At 46.0% G+C, this 18,901-nt stretch overlaps 1 protein-coding gene across 2 annotated transcripts in view; it reads left to right on the top strand.

Annotated features, from left to right (window-relative positions):
- EDARADD (EDAR associated via death domain) overlaps positions 1–18,151 on the top strand; it is a 53,121-nt gene extending 34,970 nt beyond the window's left edge. The window contains exons 5-6 of one of the 2 annotated variants that reach the window (XM_057734403.1): positions 5,537–5,582; positions 16,651–18,151. In XM_057734403.1, coding sequence (XP_057590386.1) covers positions 5,537–5,582; positions 16,651–17,033 — 429 coding nt within the window. In that variant the 3' untranslated portion in view covers positions 17,034–18,151. The remainder of the gene's footprint in view (positions 1–5,536; positions 5,583–16,650) is intronic. The other variant, XM_057734404.1, reaches the window with a different exon arrangement.
- The last annotated feature ends 750 nt before the right edge of the window (positions 18,152–18,901 follow it).

Here is an 18,901-nt window from a genome sequence, read left to right on the forward strand (position 1 = left end):
CAGACCCAACTGTATCCAGGAACTATTCTCTTCTACAAAACCAACATATTGCACTTGAACTTCACTCAGAATTAAAACGAGTCCTGTGAACAGAAACCTGTAGTATTTCCTTGTTTGTATGTGGTGGTTCTCAGCTCCTCAGCATCTGGAGGAGGAAACGAGCTATCCCAAAAATGTCTGCCTGGGACATAGTGTGCACGAAGCAGAAGTCAGCCATTGAGAAGTGTGGAAGGAATGAGGGAAGGAGGAAGGCGGCAGGATGGGGGAGTTGGCTTAGTAAAGGGGAGACTTGTATATGCTTCAAGGCCCTGGGGTAGGATTCCTTGGAGGGGAAGGGACAAAGGGACAGATGTGCAAAGGAGAGGATGAAAGGGCATCATTTTAAGTCCCTGTTTCATCGCCCCGGCCATCCTGCTCACAGCTAAGCCCACTGCTGCTCTGACCCACTACTCTGTCCCCTGTGTTCCTGGATCAGTTTTAATAGAGCAGCAAGTACTCAATCCCATTCACCCCCAGCGACCTGGATTCAGTGCCCCAGGGATGCCACAGGGCTGGCCTCTGTGCCCAGGTCACAGCTCCCCAGCCCCCAGACTCCTGTCCCTAGAGCTGCGCTTATGTTGGGTTCCCGCCACCAGGCTCCCTCCTGAGCATCGTTGGTACTGGCCCTGGGTGTCACCACGTGTCACTGGACACATTCCCTATGGGCATGGCCCACCCCTCTGATATCCAAGTGGAGCCCACAGCCTCCTCTTGGAAATTCCCACACCAACTGCTTCCAGAACCATCACAGAACTTGCCACAGCCCCTGTATCCTGTGTCTTGTCTGTGAGCTGGACCTCACCCCCCTGCCCTTCCCAGGCCACTCCCCGGGGCTGATCTGGTCCTGGGGGAGGCAAGTCCCACGTTGCATTGAGAGGCCACCTTGCAATGATTCTGAGTTCAGTAAAATTGCATTCAGATTTTTTAAAATTAATTTTTATTAGAGTATAGTTGATCTGCAATGTTGTGTTGGTTTCTGCTGTATGGCAAAGTGAGTCAGTTACACATATACATATATCCACTCTTTTTTAGATTCTTTTCCCATATAGGTCATTGCAGAGTATTGAATAGAGTTCCCTGTGCTATACAGTGGGTCCTTATTAGTTGTTTGTTTTGTATATAGTAGTGTGTATATGTTAATCCCAGTCTCCCAATGTATCCCTCCCCCCAGATTAAGATTTTTTGAACACAGCATCTGAGCTCAGTACTAGTAGGATAAAGATGAATAAGACACGGCCCCACCCTTCCTAGTAAGTGCCATCAAACACGTCTGCCCAGAACCATAATTCAGTGATAAAGGACAAGCCTTGAAGATGAAAAGAGACCCTCTCTTTGGAGATAGATGTGAAGGAGAAGAATAGGGGATGCTACCTCGGCACAGCCTATGTCTCGGGATGAGGGGCACAAATGGGCCCCGGCCTTCAGCAGGATGGAACAGCTTTGGCACAGGACCCAGTAGGGCCTTGACGAGGACAGTCCGAAGGGAAACCAAGAATGACCAGGGAGCAGCTGGCACCCAGCCGAGATCAGATTCGCGAGCACGTGAACGCGTGAGGCTTGTCACTCCTTTTTCCCCAGCGGCACTCAGCACGTAGAGCGAGACTGGGGGAGGAGAATCCTGCAGCGCTGAGGACTGTCAAGGGGCCCACAGCAGACGCCCACATGCAGGGTGTTCTTAAGCGTATCACTCAGATGACTGACAGTGATTAAGTGACAGGAGCCAGGTGAGACCAGGAGGATGGATTGGTGGTGGAGGCGCACAACTGGTAACCAAGGAGATGAGGCCAAGGAGCAGGGTGGGAGGAAGTGGGGGAGGGGTAAGGACAGCACCGTGAAGAGCGGCACAGCCTGGTCTGGAGAACTCAGAGCCTGGGCTGTCTTTAAGTCTTCTTCCCTCCCTTCCTCCCACTCACCTTCCCTTCCGCAGATCTTCTGTGTTATCCGTCTCAGATGCGTGCTAATCACTATGGGATGGCATGGACGAGACCCTTTGCCTTGCAGTCTAGAGTCTAGTGCAGAAGAGATACTGCAAACCTCTCCACCCAATGTAACGAGCACCCTGGGGGGCTGGCAGGTCCAGGAGGCCGTGGGAGCACCCAGGGCACGGCACCCAGACTGGGAGTTTGGAGACGCTTCCTAGAGCTGGTGATGTCTAAGCTGAGGCTTCAAAGACAGGAGAAAGTGAAGAAGCTAGAAGGGCTGGGGCTAGGGGATTCTCTGTGTCCTCACTGCCCACCTGGCAGAAGCTGCTAGAGCTGCTTTCAGAAACCACTCCTCTCCTCACCAGACCATGGTTTCACATGGCCCTCGGAGTCCTGCCCTTTCCTCCCCTCCTCTCTGACCTCCCTCCTCTACTTCACTTTCTCATTCCCTCCCTCACCACCGAAATGTAGGTGCTGGGTGCTCCTCGAGGTTGGGACCTCACTGCATGCCCTCCACCGCCCGTCTCTTCTCCCAGCATCCATGTCTCTATCTCCTGCCCCGGCCACTCCCAAGGACCAGCGACATCCTCAGCTCCCATCGAGATCTTATCTCATCCATCACGTCTTCCAAGCTTGCACTTTGTCTTACCTCTGCTCACTTGCCTCCATCCTGGCTGTATCCCTGCTGTGGCTCTAGCTTTATACTTTCCTCTCCCAAAGCAGTGGTTTGGGGACCGCATAATCCTTGCCTTTGAATCAGTTGTACCTTGTCCCGCATCAAATTGCCTGGCTGCCCCAGTCTCCCTGGCCATGCGTGTATCCCTCCACCCCACAGCCGGGTGCATGTTCCTGCTCTGACCCTCGACAGCTCTGAGGATGTCCTGCTTCCAGCGAGAGACCCTTAGTGACTCCCATCATCTGAGACCGGCTTTCAGCCCTCAGCCCACTTTTCCCATTTCATCTCCCTCCATCACCCCTCACTGCCTTTGAGAAAACACCCTACAGGGGCCCCATGTGTTTCTATTTCCTTTTGGACTCCCATGGACCTCTGGCTAAATGCCCTTTCCTCCCACGTCCCCACTCTCCAGGCCCTCACCAAGGCACACCTCAAACATCTCTGATGTTTGAGGAAAGCTCCTCTGGGATTTTTGGTTGGAAGAAACCTCTCCCCCTCACTTGATCTGTTCCTCCCTATCGGAACGCACTGTCTTCTGCCTTGTATTTCAGTTACTCATGTGCGACTCTATTTCCCCAGCATATCTGAGGGCAGGTCTTGAGGTCAAGGGTTCAGGTCCTTTTATCTTTCTAGATGGATTCCCCCGTGGGAGCTGATACCTATTAGCTACTCAGAAAAGAGGTGCTGAGTAAAGGCCTAACTGAGGTTTCAGTAAGACCTAAAAACTGCAAAAATCAGTCTTTTCTGATTTCACTCTTAGAGGACTAACCTAAAAAGTAGCACAACATAATAATCAGAGCAAGAACAGAGATTGGAGATCAAAATTCTGTTGCCGTCAACCTTCACAAGTAATTCTGAGTCATGTCTCTCATGTACATCAGGGGGATGCTTCCGGCCAAACACTGATTTTGGTAATATTTTCTCCAGATGATGAGATACCGAGTCAGATATGCCATGTAACATAGTCTTTACTTAAAGGATGGCTCATGTTTTGGCAGGACCTTGTTAGTACTGCAAAAATCTGTCAAGGGCTAACATTTGTGTCTCTCGACACTACCTGAAGGTCCTGTTTCTGCTTCCTCCACGCAAATTTCCAATTCAGTGAGCAGAACTGTGACTGTGTTGATGGGAGGCTGAGCCTGCCAGGTCCTGCTGGAGCCGCACGGATGCGAAAAGGCAGGTCTCCACACGACCTGCTGAATAGTAAATAGTGGCCCTAACATCGTGGAGCTTCTGGGTTTTGCCGTGCAGAAATAAAAAGTTGCAGAGAGGAATTTTTGTTCTTTCAGAGACTGCCCATAACTCTTACCAACTGTATACACTGTATGGTGAGCAGGTTGCCTTTGTTCTAGTGAGGACAGTGGGGAGAAACAGATCTCAAACAAAAGCAATATTGGGAGGAGTTAGGGGACAAAATCTAGCTGGCAAGACAGGAATGCTTCTTGTGTGAAAAAAAAATAGGCTTGTCATTAAACCAATGTCTATACGCTGCCAAGACATGGGAATTTATGAGCTCGAAGCAAGGAGAAAGGCGTTCTAGGAGATTAAGAGGAAAAGATTTTTTAAAATGTTTGATATCAGGGGGTTAGCACATCTTTAAGGGTGAAACTCTCAGAGACCTGAGGATGTGCAGTATCTTAGGGATAAGGTGATCTATCAGCCACCCAATACACAAATGGGGAACCAGAGTCCAGTGCTGGTGAGTGACGTGCCAGAGGTTATGAGTGCAGCCGGACTCACACCAACTCTTTGTGCTTCTTCTGCAGTACTCTGGATGGAGGGGGTACCGTTAGCTGCTGAGGGAGATTTTTTAGTTGTATAAAGATGGAGTTAACATAAACAGATATATTCTAAGGCCAGTCTCCTCTGCTGACTTCACTGAAAACACACGTGCGTGTGCACACACACACACACCCCCTATGAGAAGATCAGGCAAACCCTTGGCTGTAAAAGAACCTCTGTCAGGCAGGCAGAAACACAGTTACCTCTCAAGGATTGATTGCTGCTTTTTTAACAGTTTCTCTTTGCTGCTTTGTAATATGTACTTAAAAAGTGTAATAGATACAGGAAGGAATTATAACCTGGACTGACAAACAACAAGCCCAACAAAAAGTAAATAGGAAATAAAATAAGGGACGTAATCCATAATGTGAAATTAAAAAACAACAACAAAACAGTAGCCTGTTATGTGCACTTATACTTTTTTAAAAAAATAAGAATGGTCATTCATTGAACAAACATTTGTTGAGTGTCTGCTGTGTGCTGGGCATTGTTCTGGCCACTGAGCACCCAGCACGGGGAGCAAATAGACACGGCCCCCTGCCCTCCAGGAGATTATGTTCTAGGGAGTGACGCATCATTCACTACCCATGTTTTAAAAATTGTTCTTGGAGTGTAGTTTGAGTTGCAATGTGTTAGTTTCTGCTGTACAGCAAAGTGATTCAGGTATGTGTATATATATATCCACTCTTTAGATTCTTTTCCCATATAGGCCATTACAGAGTATTGAGTAGGGTTCCTTGTGCTGTACAGTAGGTCCTTATTAGTTATCTATCCTATATATAGTCGTGTGTATATGTCAACCCCAGTCTCCCGATGTACCCCTCACCCCACTCTCCCCCCGTAACCATAGGTTTGTTTTCTACATCTGTGACTCTGTTTCTGTTTTGTAAAGCAGTTCATTAGAACCATTTTTCTGATTCCACTGATAAGTGATATCATATGGTATTTGTCTTTCTTTTCTGTGTCTGACTCACTGTCCATTAAAATAGTGATTTTAAGATCCATCTCTCACCACCCCCCCAGGTTTTAGTGGAAATTTAACTAAATTGGAAAATGGATAACATCTCCAGTCACGTATCAGTATGGTTTTAACGAAGATGGCTTTTTGTTTTTTAAGGGAGAAGAAAATGGCTTTCCAGACAGTACTGGAGATCCCCTTTCAGGTAAATGATTGACTCTAAAGGTATCTGGGCATCGGTGCTAGCTGGCGTGGCTACGTTCAAGATCATTTGAGAAGGCGTTTATCGTTAACTTTCAAAATCTGTATTACAGACGAGAGAAACTTTCCAACCACACACCATGGTGAACTGCAAAGAAATTTTACAGAATTTCACAAACGCCTTCAAAGAGTATTTTCTCTGTGTTAACCCTCCTCTGCTTGGGCAGGGCACAGCAGGGTTCTCAGCGGGTCAGGTTTAGGGTCAGGTGAGGGTCGGAACCGACCCACCCTCCCTCCCTCCCTCCCTCTGAGTTCTGGGAGCCATGGTATTGATGGAGAACTTTGCCAGGTGGAAGTATAGTGGGACGTAGGGCCGTGCGGCTATGCACTGCCTCCCTTCCCTCCTCCGGCACTTAGGGAGCCGAAGGGGCCCCTCTGGACATCATGTGCTGGTCCCCTCCATTTTCTGCTTCTAGTGTGTTTAACCAAGGAACATTTAACGTTTGTCTCCTCCATCTCATCCCCCACCGCCTTTATTTTTTCTTTATTGTAAGACAGAAACGTTGGCAATGTTTAGATTTCTCTTTAATGAATCATGGGGAAAACATGGAGTAAGCATGAAAATAAACTGCCAAGATAATATTTAGAAAAAAAACTCCTCACCAACATTTTAAAATATCTTTTAAAACACATATTGAATGACCCGAATCATCAGGGGTTTGTTTCTGTTTTAGGGAAGAGGGGGGTACTCATAAAAGTCTTAGGATAGCCTGTCATCAGTCCCAGGCCGTGTGCAGGTAGTCATGCTGAAAATCAGAAGTTGTGGTGCGTAGTCAGTGTTTTTTTTCCCTTAGAAACATGATGTTAGCAGCAGTTTTATCTCTGGGTGGTAAGGTTGCAGATTTTTTTTTTTTTTTTAATTCAACAGATTTTTATTTCTTAAAGAGCCACTGCGTGTCAGGCTCTCTAAGGAGGCCAAGTGACAAAAGTACAACCCTGGAAGATAGAAGTTGGGATTCTGCTTCCAGTTCAGCCACTGTCCTGCTGTAATTAGAGAAATCAAGGAGAAATTGGGCCAGGCGAACTTCCGGTGGTGCCTTCCCACTAAGTTTCAGGGGACCCCTGTCTGGGGTCCCATCCAGGCACCCAATGGAACTTGTCTTCCTTGGACCACACTCCACCCCTACTAGAGGCCAAGGCCACGGGCTAATAATTATCCCACTTCCACAAATGCTGCAGCAGACACAGGCTCAAGTTAGAAGCACTCAGCTGAGTGAGGTGGAAGAGTTCAGGAAAGCATCTTTGCGTACAAGCAGAGGCAATTTTAATTTTCTTTTCACTATCCTGTATTTTAAAAATTTCTAACATGAGTGGGTATCAGAAAAATCTACCCCCAGAACGCTAATCTGTATATACAAATGTATATATAACAAAGGATCTGGTATAGGCAAAAGCATACAATGCATGGTAAAATAACCAAAGAAATCCCTAAAAGGCTAACTGTGATGGGCCTGGCTGTGAGAATGTGAAATTTTTTTCCATATTCTCATCTGAGTGTTTAGATTTTCTGTGACAAGCATATATTTCTTTTCTAATTAAAAAAAATATATATTTAAACTTTTTAAAGACTAACGCCCTGCACTTGAATATCACACATCAGCTAAAATTAGAATGAATCAAGTAAATTGTTCAGGACTATCTGTAAACCCATCGAAGACTCTTACGCGTTAAGGTCATTAATAGATTAATCAGATTTTGCGTCGTCTCTGAAATGTTTTACTCGTGTCAAAATGAAATGGAAGATTTTCAGAGAGAATAAACTTTTCACCGTGAGAGCAGGTAATATTACTGAGAGCAGAAAATTGTGCTGTCCAAGTCAGCAGCTTTACCACCCAGCACGATGCTTTGCCCGGAAGAGTGTTCAGGTGTTTGGATGGGTTTGGGTTTTTTTTTTCCATAAACAAGCAAATGAGAGACACTGACTTACTGGCTTTGCTCTTGGAAGAAAGGGCAAAAGCAGATCCCTGTATTTCCTGTTTGAATGAGAGTAGCCACCTAAGTAAGATTTATCTCATTGTTTTACTTACAAACACTAATTGAGCATTTGCTGTGTACCAGGCCCCCTTCAAGCACTTTTAGAGATATACTCAGCAAAAAAAGCGTTCATGACAGCTCTGTGGGTTCAGTTATTTACTTCGCCAGGTGGATGCAGCAGAAGCAGCTCTGGGTCACGTGGCATCGCACAGGTCCTAAGTGGGATCCGAGCCCCGCCAGCCACCACGCTAGGCTGCCTCTCTACTGGTCAGTCGCATTGCCTATGTTGCATACACATTGATTACTTGAGTGTCGTACATGAGGGAGAAGGTCTCCCACTCCCCCAGAGTCAGTCTTTGAGCTGCTGAAACACCTTTCCCAGAAGCTTGCTACTTTCCCTGAATCAGGCCCTTGGTTAAGCCTTAACTCAGAGCCTGGATTTTATTTAATTCCTGCAATTTGAAAACCTTAGTTATCTGCAATCCAGTCTATACCTGGTTAAGATAAGCAACATGGGGAGGATGGAGGGCTCTAGGATAGAAGGAGGGATTAGACCGGAGTGAGAAATGACAGCTGACAGTTTGTAATCAAGGAAAGAATAAGAATACAATTCAGCATCAGCTACTGCTAGAAAAGCAAACCCCCCTTGGTGGAAGCATTAAATACAGAAGCAAGCCCCTGAGAGGCATCACGTTTTGCAGTGTTTTTATGCAGTTTTTGAAAATGAAAACATTTGGGCACTAAAGGAATAAGCCTCGGTTATAAAACAAACACAACCCCAAAAACTCCCAAATTGGAAAATTAACAGCCTCTTCTTGCTCTCCCTTCGGGTGGCAACCTGTTCTCCCCAACAGTTTTTCAAGAATGACTTTGTGACGACCTTGTATAATTCAGCACTTACCTAATCTAAACCTAATTCCCCCACAGAAGTGAATGTACAAAAGGATTTCCATTTTTTTCAGATTAGGTCCATAAAGTGACATTTAGTAAATATGTCTGTGTCACATAATTTCAGAATTCAAGTTCACGTACAATTCTGTGTTGAATTTCAACCTGGGTCCTTTCTTACATGTGTGTTTCTTTTTTTAAAATGTGTCTTCTACACTCCAGTTTTGTTTGATGACGGAATGGCCCAGCGTGATTTACTAGCTGGGATCCGTCCAATGTGTCAGACTCCCAATTACTGCGGCCAACTTGATGTCTTCTTAAAAGGGTGTTTCAGAAAGAGAAAATGAAATCATACTGTTTTTCCCTTTGGTTAAGAGATCAAACACCCACCAAAAGCCCTTGAGTTAGTGTCTTAGTAGATAAAAATAATTCTCCATCATTTTCCAGCTCATAGCAAATAACTAGCTCTGATGAGTCACGTGGTGTGTGTGCTCCGCAGGGATGTCTCAGAGCTGTAAACTGGCATTTAAAATGTATTTATTTCCAACCACATTGGAAACCACACACAGAGAAAAAAAAAAGCATGAATTTACACCCTTAATAAACATAACTGCAGAAGTATTTCCCTGTACTCTGACACTTGTTGGTATTTTCCAGATCTCATAATTAATGGACACCTAGGAGGAGGCATTTTATTTTGGAACCATAATATGTTGCTATTTGCGAAGCTGCCAATATAAAATGTTTACTATTTAATTGTTTGCGCTAACTCAAGACCTAGTTATCGTAAGGAACTTTATTATACACAATTTGAGAGCCAGCAGTGATACTAAGCACTTTGGAGGGAAACACCCACGTGGTAATAGCTCTAGAAAAGCCAGGGTGTACAAGATAAAACGGCACCTCCCCTGCAGGGAGACACATTAAGTCAGTCTGTGATCCACAGCCAACATCCTGACTGGAGCCATTTTCCAGCTCAGCCAATCATGACCCTTGTGAGTTCTGCGTCTTGTTCCAATTCACAATCAACTGTTCATTGACCAGCATTTTATGACCTGCCGGCCACAGACTTGAGAGTTAAGACACTGCATCACTGGACACAAATGGTTTCTTACTTTGACTTAAGTGACATAGAGGTACCTTGTCAATGAACACACTTGATTTCCGAAGTCTTCTTTAAGGTGTGATATAAAATGTGTGTGAGACAGAGGATGAAGAATAGCGGGAACGGGGCAAAAATCCCACAGGAAAATCCATTCTTCTGCTTGTGGGTGTAGGAGTCCACAGACTCCTAATCACCAAGAGAAGTTGCCGTCTGTCTAAACTCGACTTTCAGCAGGCCCTTGTGACTCAGTACCTACTCAGTAGATGTCTTTAAGGCAAAGGTTTTCAACCCTGCTGCACAATAGACTTTTCAGGAGCGCGTAAACATTCCCTTTCCCGCCTGCATCCCAGACCAATGAAATAAGGATGTCGGTGGGTGGGACCAGGCATCAGGATTCTGTGAATCTCTGCAGGGATAGTGGGGTAAAGGGGGTGAGAGGGTTCCATTGTGTGGCCAGGGTTGAGAACCACTGCTTTGAAAGGGCTGTTGGTTACGGTTCCTTACCCGCAGCTCGTAATTCTTTGTTGCAGAGTTACCATGCGCTAGGATGAGGCTTTAAGGGATGATCTCATTGAATCCTCTCAGCAGCCTTATGAAATAGGTATCGCTGTCCCTGTTCAGAGAGGGAGGCCATGGCCTCAGCAAGCTCAGTACCTGTCCAGGCTGCACACCTGCCCCGTGTCCGCTTGTATTGACAGTCGGTCAGCACGCATCTAAAGCTCCTGTGGATCATCGCCGTGGTACTCAGGGTGCTCCTTCTCCATAGCAACCAGGCATCTCTCTTCTGCCTTGTACATGCTCAGCACTGAAGAACTTGCACTTTGTCTGAAAATCGCTAGATGGCTCTTCATAGGCTGCCCAGAAGTTTCTGATTTGACTTTCTCTGTGTCCCATTCTTCATTCACTTGATTTACTCAGCAGACATTATTGAGTGCCTGCTGTGTGCCTGGAATGAAGTGATGACATCAGACGTCTAAGTGCCTTTCCTCTTGGAGCTTATCTACTAGTGGGGACGGTCAATAAACACAAATAAGGAATTTCATATGGTGGTAGGTGCCTTGAGGAAAATAAACGAGTACAGCGGGTTTTGCCTGCAGAGGAAGGATGGTGCTTTAGCTAAGAAGGAGCACCGGGGTCTAAATAATGCAGAGCCAGCCAGCCATGTGGAGATCTGAGGAAGGAGGACTCCAGGGGGAAGAGCTAGCTGGTGCAAAGGTCCTGAGGCAGCATTGAGCTTCGTGTTCTGGGGACAAGTGTGGGCAGTGAGGAGCAGTAGGGAAGGGGGTGAGCTGGGAGGTGTCAGCAGAGGCCAGACGACACGGGGACTCTTCTTTCCATCTACTTAAGAAATAATTGTAAACCTAGCCTCATTAAATAACATTTGCATAAGACTTGACAACAGTGCTTTCGCATCGTGTATCTCATCTCATTCATGGGATGTGGGAATGGTGATCATCTCCATTGAGAGATGAGGAATCTGGAGCCTGTGGATGGTACACGCCATGAGCACTCAAGCTCTGGGAAGCCGGAGCACTGGGGTTTGACGCGCCCCATCTGGTACCCATGCAGAGTCGGATGCTTCAGGGTCATGCAGGGAAAGGGCTCTGTGCGGGGCTGGTTGTTCATCAGGCATGTGACAAATGACAGTTACTGTGTTGATGAAAACTGCAGAGAAATTTGGCCTCCCTCTGCTGATAAATTCTTAGGTTAAGCCAGTACTCAAACTAAACGTACACAGGTCAAGTCCTTCCAGGGTGTTGGCCTCTACAATAAGTTATCATAAATTAAAAGTGTGATCCATTCTTGTTTTGCATCAGTGAAATGTACACAATTCAAGTGGCAAATGAGGACCCTACTTGTTAGAGAATCTAAGTGAATTGTTATACATAATTTACTTCTCTTTTCTCAATAACACTCTCCTTTCCTTCCCCTAAATCTAGACTCAATCTCTCTTTTTATATTTGAAGACCATTTCTGTTCTATTTTCCACCATACCTGTTAACTGCCAACAGACACCAGCAACAGTCTCTTCCCTCTACTAGTAATTCTCTTCAGGTCCTAAAATTCATCAAACAGTAATAAGAAACCAACCTTGTCTCCTGAGGAGAGAGCACAGTCTCATTCATTCATTCACTTAGTAAACAGTTTTTGAGTTTCTGCTGTGCAGTCACCCTGTGCTTGTCCTTGAGAAGCATCAAATAATAACCCCATTTTCTCCATTTCCTATGGAAACTTTTTTGGTCCTAAGTCTCTCTCTTGCCACGATTGTTTCTTCCCCAAGGCATCACCCAGTCTTCCTTTCACATGCACTTTTACATGATAGGTGTTTACAGCAGGGCAGGACAAGATGTATCTCATAGGAAAAGAAACATGTTTCTCTGCTAAGTCCTCCCAGAGCTAATTATAGTTTGTGGTTCTAAAAGGCAACTTTAAATTCACGACTGTTGGCAGTTTGTGTACATTCCAGTTCGGTAAATGGCTTAGCATTTGTTGTTGAAAATACAAAAGGAAAACATCACTAGACTTTTTGGCACATCACGTATTTTAAAACAAACTGATAAATGGTCAATGTAGTTGTTCAAAGAAAGAGAAGCTTCTCACGCACTAGAAGGCTTAGAGGAGCTTCACAGAAACCTTGCTGATGTTTTTATTCTTCTTCTTGACACTAAAGGAGAAAACTTTACCAACTCTGAGTCTTACAAAGGTAATACAGAGCAGACCTTCAGACACCAATAGGTTTAATTCTGGACTTAGAGGTGTAAATCCTACTTTATTTTTTGGTGACATTTAAAAAATATTTTTAAGTACCCAAATAAACACAGTAACTGTAGAAAATTAGGAAGTATCTATTGTTAACATTGTAGTTATACATACTTCCAGATTATTTCTGTGCCTGTGAGTGTGTGTATAACATATGCTTTATGTGGGTATAAGTGACTACATTATTTTGTTTTTGTAAAAACTGAATTATACATACCCTTTGGTAAACTGCTTTCTCTTCCACTTGACAGAGTGTTATTTTGACCCTACGTTTAAATAAGGGCAAAGAAAATTACACAGTTTCCCCCTTTTAGTGCAAAACCACCTTCACCATTAGGCATTTCTTTTTTTTAAGAAACTTCTGTCCCACCATGCAGCTAAAGTCTTACTACTTTATACACCATTATTAATGGAGCTGAAGAATAACTCTCACTGTATTAATAGAAATATAATTCAACATTTTAAGACTCTAAGATGTGGAGCATACTGCAGGAGGCTCCGGATCTGCTCTCAGGGCATTTAAGGTAAATGAGGAACAGCAGCCATAAAAGCATGCAGAGTAGCTCGCTGTGCGGCAGAGTCGGGCGACGCCAGCACAGTGATGGGACTCCGGGTGAGCCGGCCCTGCAGGCAGGATCCGGGGGATTTCATGAAGGGCTGTATGTATCTGAGGTGGGATTTATAGAATGGGAGAAGTTCAGTAGCTGAAGGGAAGTCCAGTCCACTTAGAGGAAGTTCAGGCAAAAGGAGAGAGAAACAGAGAGATGTAACTGATCAGAGAGAAAACACCAGGAAAGGCATGGAGGAAAGCGTTTTTAATTTCCACACATGCAGTTGACAAAGTTTTTTTTTTTTTAACTAATACTTGGTGCTGACAAAGGTGGAGTGAGACAAGCACCCTCACTGTACTCTGTCTGGAGTGTAAATTGGAAAGGAATTTAGGGTATATGCATTGATAGCCTTAAAATGCTCATTCCTTTTGGCCTGATCATCCCATTACTGGTGAGATGACTAAAGAAGTGGCCAAAAGTTTTATGTGTAAGGATCTGCATCTAATTCTTACTCATAGTCATGAAAATACGGGAAAACTCTAAATGTTCAAGTTTATACAAAATTCATAATTGTATATAATTTTTAAATGTTCTACCCTGAGCTTATATTCATTTTTTTCTTTTCATTTAATTAAACTTTGAAACAAAGAAAATACAGGTTTTCTATTCAGGGATCTGAGTCCCGTCCTCTTCTCTATAGCCCAGATTGTATCCAAGGAAGTCATGGGACATAAGACAGGAGGAGTGGCGTGGAGAGCTTCCAGGGGAGGCTGGGGCGCTGGTCACTGGCTGGATAGAGAGAGAATGTCTGTACGGTGCTGGGGGACTGCAAGTGTCCCTAGGGGACTTGAGGTGCTTTGGGTGCACAGCGGGAGAAGTGTAAGCACTGTGTCGGGTCCTGTGAGTTGGAGGTGTCATCTGAACATCAAGAGGAGCTTTCCAGCAGTCGGTTCTGGAGCCCAGGCGAGCAGGCAGAGCTGACCATTCATTTCTTCACTCACTCGTTCAGTCCAGGTTGGTTAAGCATTTACTATATGCCAAGGGATATACTGGGTCCTGCAGTTGCAAAAGAAAGGGTCTTCCATTCTAGTGGGAGAGGTTTGTCGAGGTTGTTGGGAGTGGAGACGATGAGCAAAGGGAGAGAATGCAGGAGGGGAAAGGTTCGGGCTAAGAGCAGGACCAGAGTGTGCCCTTGGAAGTCCCAAGGACACGGCAGTGAGACAGGCTGGGATCTCAGCGTGTCAGGGAGACAGGATAGGGATGTGACTGGGACATGGTAGGATGTGCTTGGGGATGTGGGCTTGGCCATCAGAAGGAACCTTCAGGGAAAACACACCACAGTGCAGTAGACAGTGTCCAAAGGGGCACAAGAGTCCTGGGCCCGGTTCCAGATGTGAGGGGAGCCGGGGTGATGGGGTGTTAGGAGCAGCAGGAGGCCCGGGGGATCCTCAAAGGCAGCTGGGGATCCGCCTCTCTGGATTTTTCTACCCCGTCAGAATTGGACTGTGGCTCGCAGTTGGGGTGCAGGGAGCTGGGTCTGGTCTCTGCCGGGTGTGGCAAGAACTCGGCTGGGTCAGATGCTGCGCAAAGCCAAAGAAGGTGAAGATTAAAAACATGATGCGGCATTGGGGGGCAACAGATTTTGAATTCTCCTTCTAGAAGTTTCATAGTAAATTGGGACTTCCCTGGTGGTCCAGTGGTTAAGACTCCGCGCTTCTACTACAGCGGGCATGGGTTGGATCCCTGCTCTGGGACATAAAATCCCGCGTGCTGTGTCGTGCAGCCAAAAAAAAAAATAATAAATAAATACATTTAAAAAAAATAGTATATAAAAGAAGAGTAAGAGAACGTCGCTTCAGTGAGTTGTGAAACCAGAGGAGGGCCGTTTGTGGTTCTGATGTTTTGTACTGGAGCCCTGTGCATATCTGTCGGTGCAGAAAAGAGAACCAGTAGAGGTGGGTGGCTGGAGATGAGGCGGAAGAAAGGAGATCTTTGATGAAGCTACTCGTGGGGAGGCTACACAGGAAGGGGCAGGCTCCAAGGCTTAAGTGAAGCCTGGCAAAGAGGAGGACGACTCCACTGATAGGTCTTCTCTGTGCTAAACAACCTATTTGTTAATGTTATGCATTGTTTAGTTATCATAGAAATACACCACTACTAGGAAAGCTTGCAAAATAGAAACAGTATCCTACCACAGTAAACATAGTGGCTATTGTTATTTTTGTACATTTCCTTCCATAATAATATTTACAGAGACTTTTCCCATAGTTTTAATCAGATGCATAAATTCCTTACATCTTGCATTTTTCACTTAACGTAAAGGCACACGCATTTTCTAGGTTGCTACAGTCTTCATAATGACTTAATATTCCATCAAGTAATTTAATAATTTATTTCACTAGTCCTCTAACTTTGATGTTCAAATTGTTTTGTTAAGGGATAATATGAATAAGACTATAATAAAAATGGTCACGTATATACATATTCTAGATGATCTCCTTTGGCTGGATTCTCAGAAGTTATATTAGTAGGTCATGGATTATGAGCGTAATTTTCGTGGCTCTTGTTATCCTTTAGTTTGTATTTGCCTCAGAATTGCTGGTTCTCAGTATTACAGTCACCACAGTGACTCCCTCTTTCCGAATTCTTTACTTTCCTAAATTGGGAAGTCCACGCGGCTCATAAGCTCCTAGAATTTTCCAAGCCAGTGCGCTCTGTGTCGCCTTTGGCTGGTACTGCCCCTGGTCAGCGGCGTCAGCAGACCCAGTGCTGTTGCAGGATGTAAGTCGCTTGGGTTGCCCTGCTGTGCAGACCCCGCTTCCAGCGCTACTGTAACTGCCTTGCGTCCTCTTACCTACTGAGCTCTCACCTCTGGGCTACTCTCCGCTTACCTGCTGCCTCCACCCTCCTGCTGACATGCTGCTGAGCACTGCGGTGAGGCCAAGGATGGCTGATGGGGAAGGCTGCCCTTCCTCCACGCTGGGGCTGCTCTTCGTGGTGAGGCTGAGCTCAGAGTCGCCCGCTCGCCCCGCCCACTGCGTACCTCGGGGTGTTGGCTCCACTTCAAAGGCAGCCCCGTGGGTGAAGAAAACACAGATAAAGGCAAAGGCATGATACGGTGCTGTAAATCTAAAAAGTCAGTTTTCTGGCATTATCAGTTATCACTCATTTTCAAATATGCACATGGAGTGGATATTCCAGTTTGGGGTGTGTGTGAACCTCTTTTTTTTTTAAGACTTTTTAAAGAATTGTGCAGTCCTTTACACGCTCACAGGCTGTGCTTGGCACCACAAGGCTGCCAGGGCTGACTCGTCACTTGGAAGTGGTGAGAGTTGAGGTGCGGGTGCAGACGGGCTGGTCTCTTGTGGGATGCGTGAGTCCACCCCCTGGGCTGGTGATCTGCCCGTGGAGAGAGGACTGCTCCTTGGAGCCCTCGTCCTGGCCCGCAGGGTCACCAGGGCACGGCCTGTGGGACGGAGGGTCTCAGAAAGAAAGGAAAGCTGGCTTTGTAAAATCTTGCCTCTGTTCTGGCAAAGCAGCTGTCCTTGGCCACGAGGAACAACACGTTGCTGGTGAGTATGTAGCAGTGAGTCTCCTGACGCCTGTGTGTAAGACGCGCTGTGGTACTCACGCTGACGCTGGGAACAAGTCAGCAGGAGAAGAGAGGCTGGAAGAGGGGAGCGCGCCTCCTGGGCCTCTTGCTGACCCGTGGGCCGTGTGGTTTGTGCCCGCAGGTGTAAGCAAGGAGGCGTCCTGCGCGGAGAACCGTACCTGTTCCTCCTTCTCCCTCCGGGCCCCCACCATCAGCGACTTGCTCAATGACCAGGACTTACTGGACGTGATCAGGATAAAGCTGGACCCCTGTCACCCAACCGTGAAAAACTGGAGGAATTTTGCCAGCAAGTGGGGCATGCCCTACGACGAGCTGTGCTTCCTGGAGCAGCGGCCCCAGAGCCCCACCCTGGAGTTCTTACTGCGCAACAGTCAGAGGACGGTGGGCCAGCTGATGGAGCTCTGTCGGCTCTACCACAGGGCGGACGTGGAGAGGGTCCTGCGCAGGTGGGTGGACGAGGAGTGGCCCACGCGGGGGCGTGGCGAGCACCCCAGGAGCTTCTAGACCCCGGCTCCTCCTCATCGGCCTCTTTGGACATTGAGACGCGCCCGGGTTAAGGAGCGACGTGAATCTTTAAGGACCTCCTAAGCGGAGGAGCCGGATGTGGAACAGCGGACACTGGTTTTCCCCAGAGCTGGTGGTTTTGTGGAGGGGTAGAGTATGTTTCTGGTGGTGGATTTTCCTTAGTTTTGCACATCTGTTTTAATTGAATATTTGAATCTGGAATTGGGGAGAATGTGTTATAGGCGTCTGTAGGGACCAGGGCCAAAGCTACAATCAGACTGGATTCATGCCGTGATAAAAATAAAAGCACCCTCTCCGTTAAATACTGAGGATTGAAATTGGAAGTACGATTGTTGATGGCCCCGAAAAGTCATCATCCACAGGGTCCTTTATGATCAACGACACTCCCACGGCTTTGACGAAAACCACAGAAAGAAGTGACCCTTTAGTCTGTTACTCTTTTTGTTATAAAGTACTTAGGTGAATTCACAGGCTACTGGCATTGCGTGGTGATACCCTTCAGGACACATGTGACATCCTTCTTATTGTATAATCTGTGCACTCTCAAAGAGGTCTTTGCTTGAGTATTTTTGAAAGAAGCAAAAACCAGTGGTTATTGGAAGGGCACAGGAGTTAGCAGGGTAAAAGGACCACAGGAAAGGTGTTGACAAAGAGTAGACCCTTTTGGTACCCTTGGCTTTTTAAAAATTAATTTAATATTTACTTTGATGTCTTTTATATCAAGCTGAGTGTTTTACGCCTGAGACGAAGCTCCGTTCAGAAATGAATAGGGACTTCCCTGGTGGTCCAGTGATTAGGACCCTGCGCTTCCACTGCAGGGGGCGTGGGTTTCATCCCTGGTCGGGGAACTAAGATCCTGCATGTCACATGGTGTGGGGGAAAAAAAAGAAAAGAGAAGAAAGAAAAATCACTGGCCTGTGGGTGAAATGCAACCCCTTGTAGCACCCACCACCACCCCAGCCTAAAACAGGCCCCATAAGACTACACAGCACTTTAGCCAAGGAAGAGAAGTCTTTACTGATGATACTGGGAATCTAAATTTTAAAGGATTGTAAACCAAATGAAAAATTGGGTTCAGAGAATATCCAATGTTCTTTTTTGATGGTTTACTTTGGAAAGTGTGGGGAGTGGGAGAGTTTCTTAGTGGAGAGATGGAATTATCTAGGTTTTGAGGGTGGTGAGGGGAAAGAGGGAAGCCTTGGTTTACTTGACAATTTCATAAAAGTGCTAATTGGTTTTGGCTGTAGATTTAGAAAATTAAGGCACTTCATCCTTTTTGGGAGGATTCTGTATAAATCCCTGATGAAAATAAGCAATAATGATGTATAACATTGATCAGAGTACAAGAGAGATTAAGATGAAGTCAAATTTATTGTCTAAACCACTGACATTTTTTCCCACTAACTCTTACAGTGGTTTTTATGAGGTTGCTGGTATGTAGTCAGCCTCACCATCAGATGTAAACTCTAAACTAACAAAATTCCTATAGCGACCTCCTCATCTCTTCTGATTCAGTCAATACTAGTCACATCTAGCTCCTCTTGTCAGATTTAGCAGGTAAATGTCAGGTTTATCAAAAGAGGTACTCAAAGTAACAGCCAGGAATGAAACGCAGAGATTTTAAAAAATGGAGTCTTTTGCAACTTGACGTGCAGTGAGGTGGTTGTTTCGTATTGATGGTCAGCCGTGCTGCAGGCACCGTGCAGAACTCGTAAGGGGGCTCATACCTTCTGGGAGTCTGATCTGATGTGCCATGTCCTCATTAGGCCCGTGTGACATGGTCTCGTGTGTTAGCCCGGAACACACTGTGGGCGAGTAAAGAGGAGCCTTTGGCATTTCTCATGGGC

This window comes from Hippopotamus amphibius, chromosome 5, assembly GCF_030028045.1.
Source record: "Hippopotamus amphibius kiboko isolate mHipAmp2 chromosome 5, mHipAmp2.hap2, whole genome shotgun sequence".
NCBI lineage: Eukaryota > Metazoa > Chordata > Mammalia > Artiodactyla > Hippopotamidae > Hippopotamus > Hippopotamus amphibius.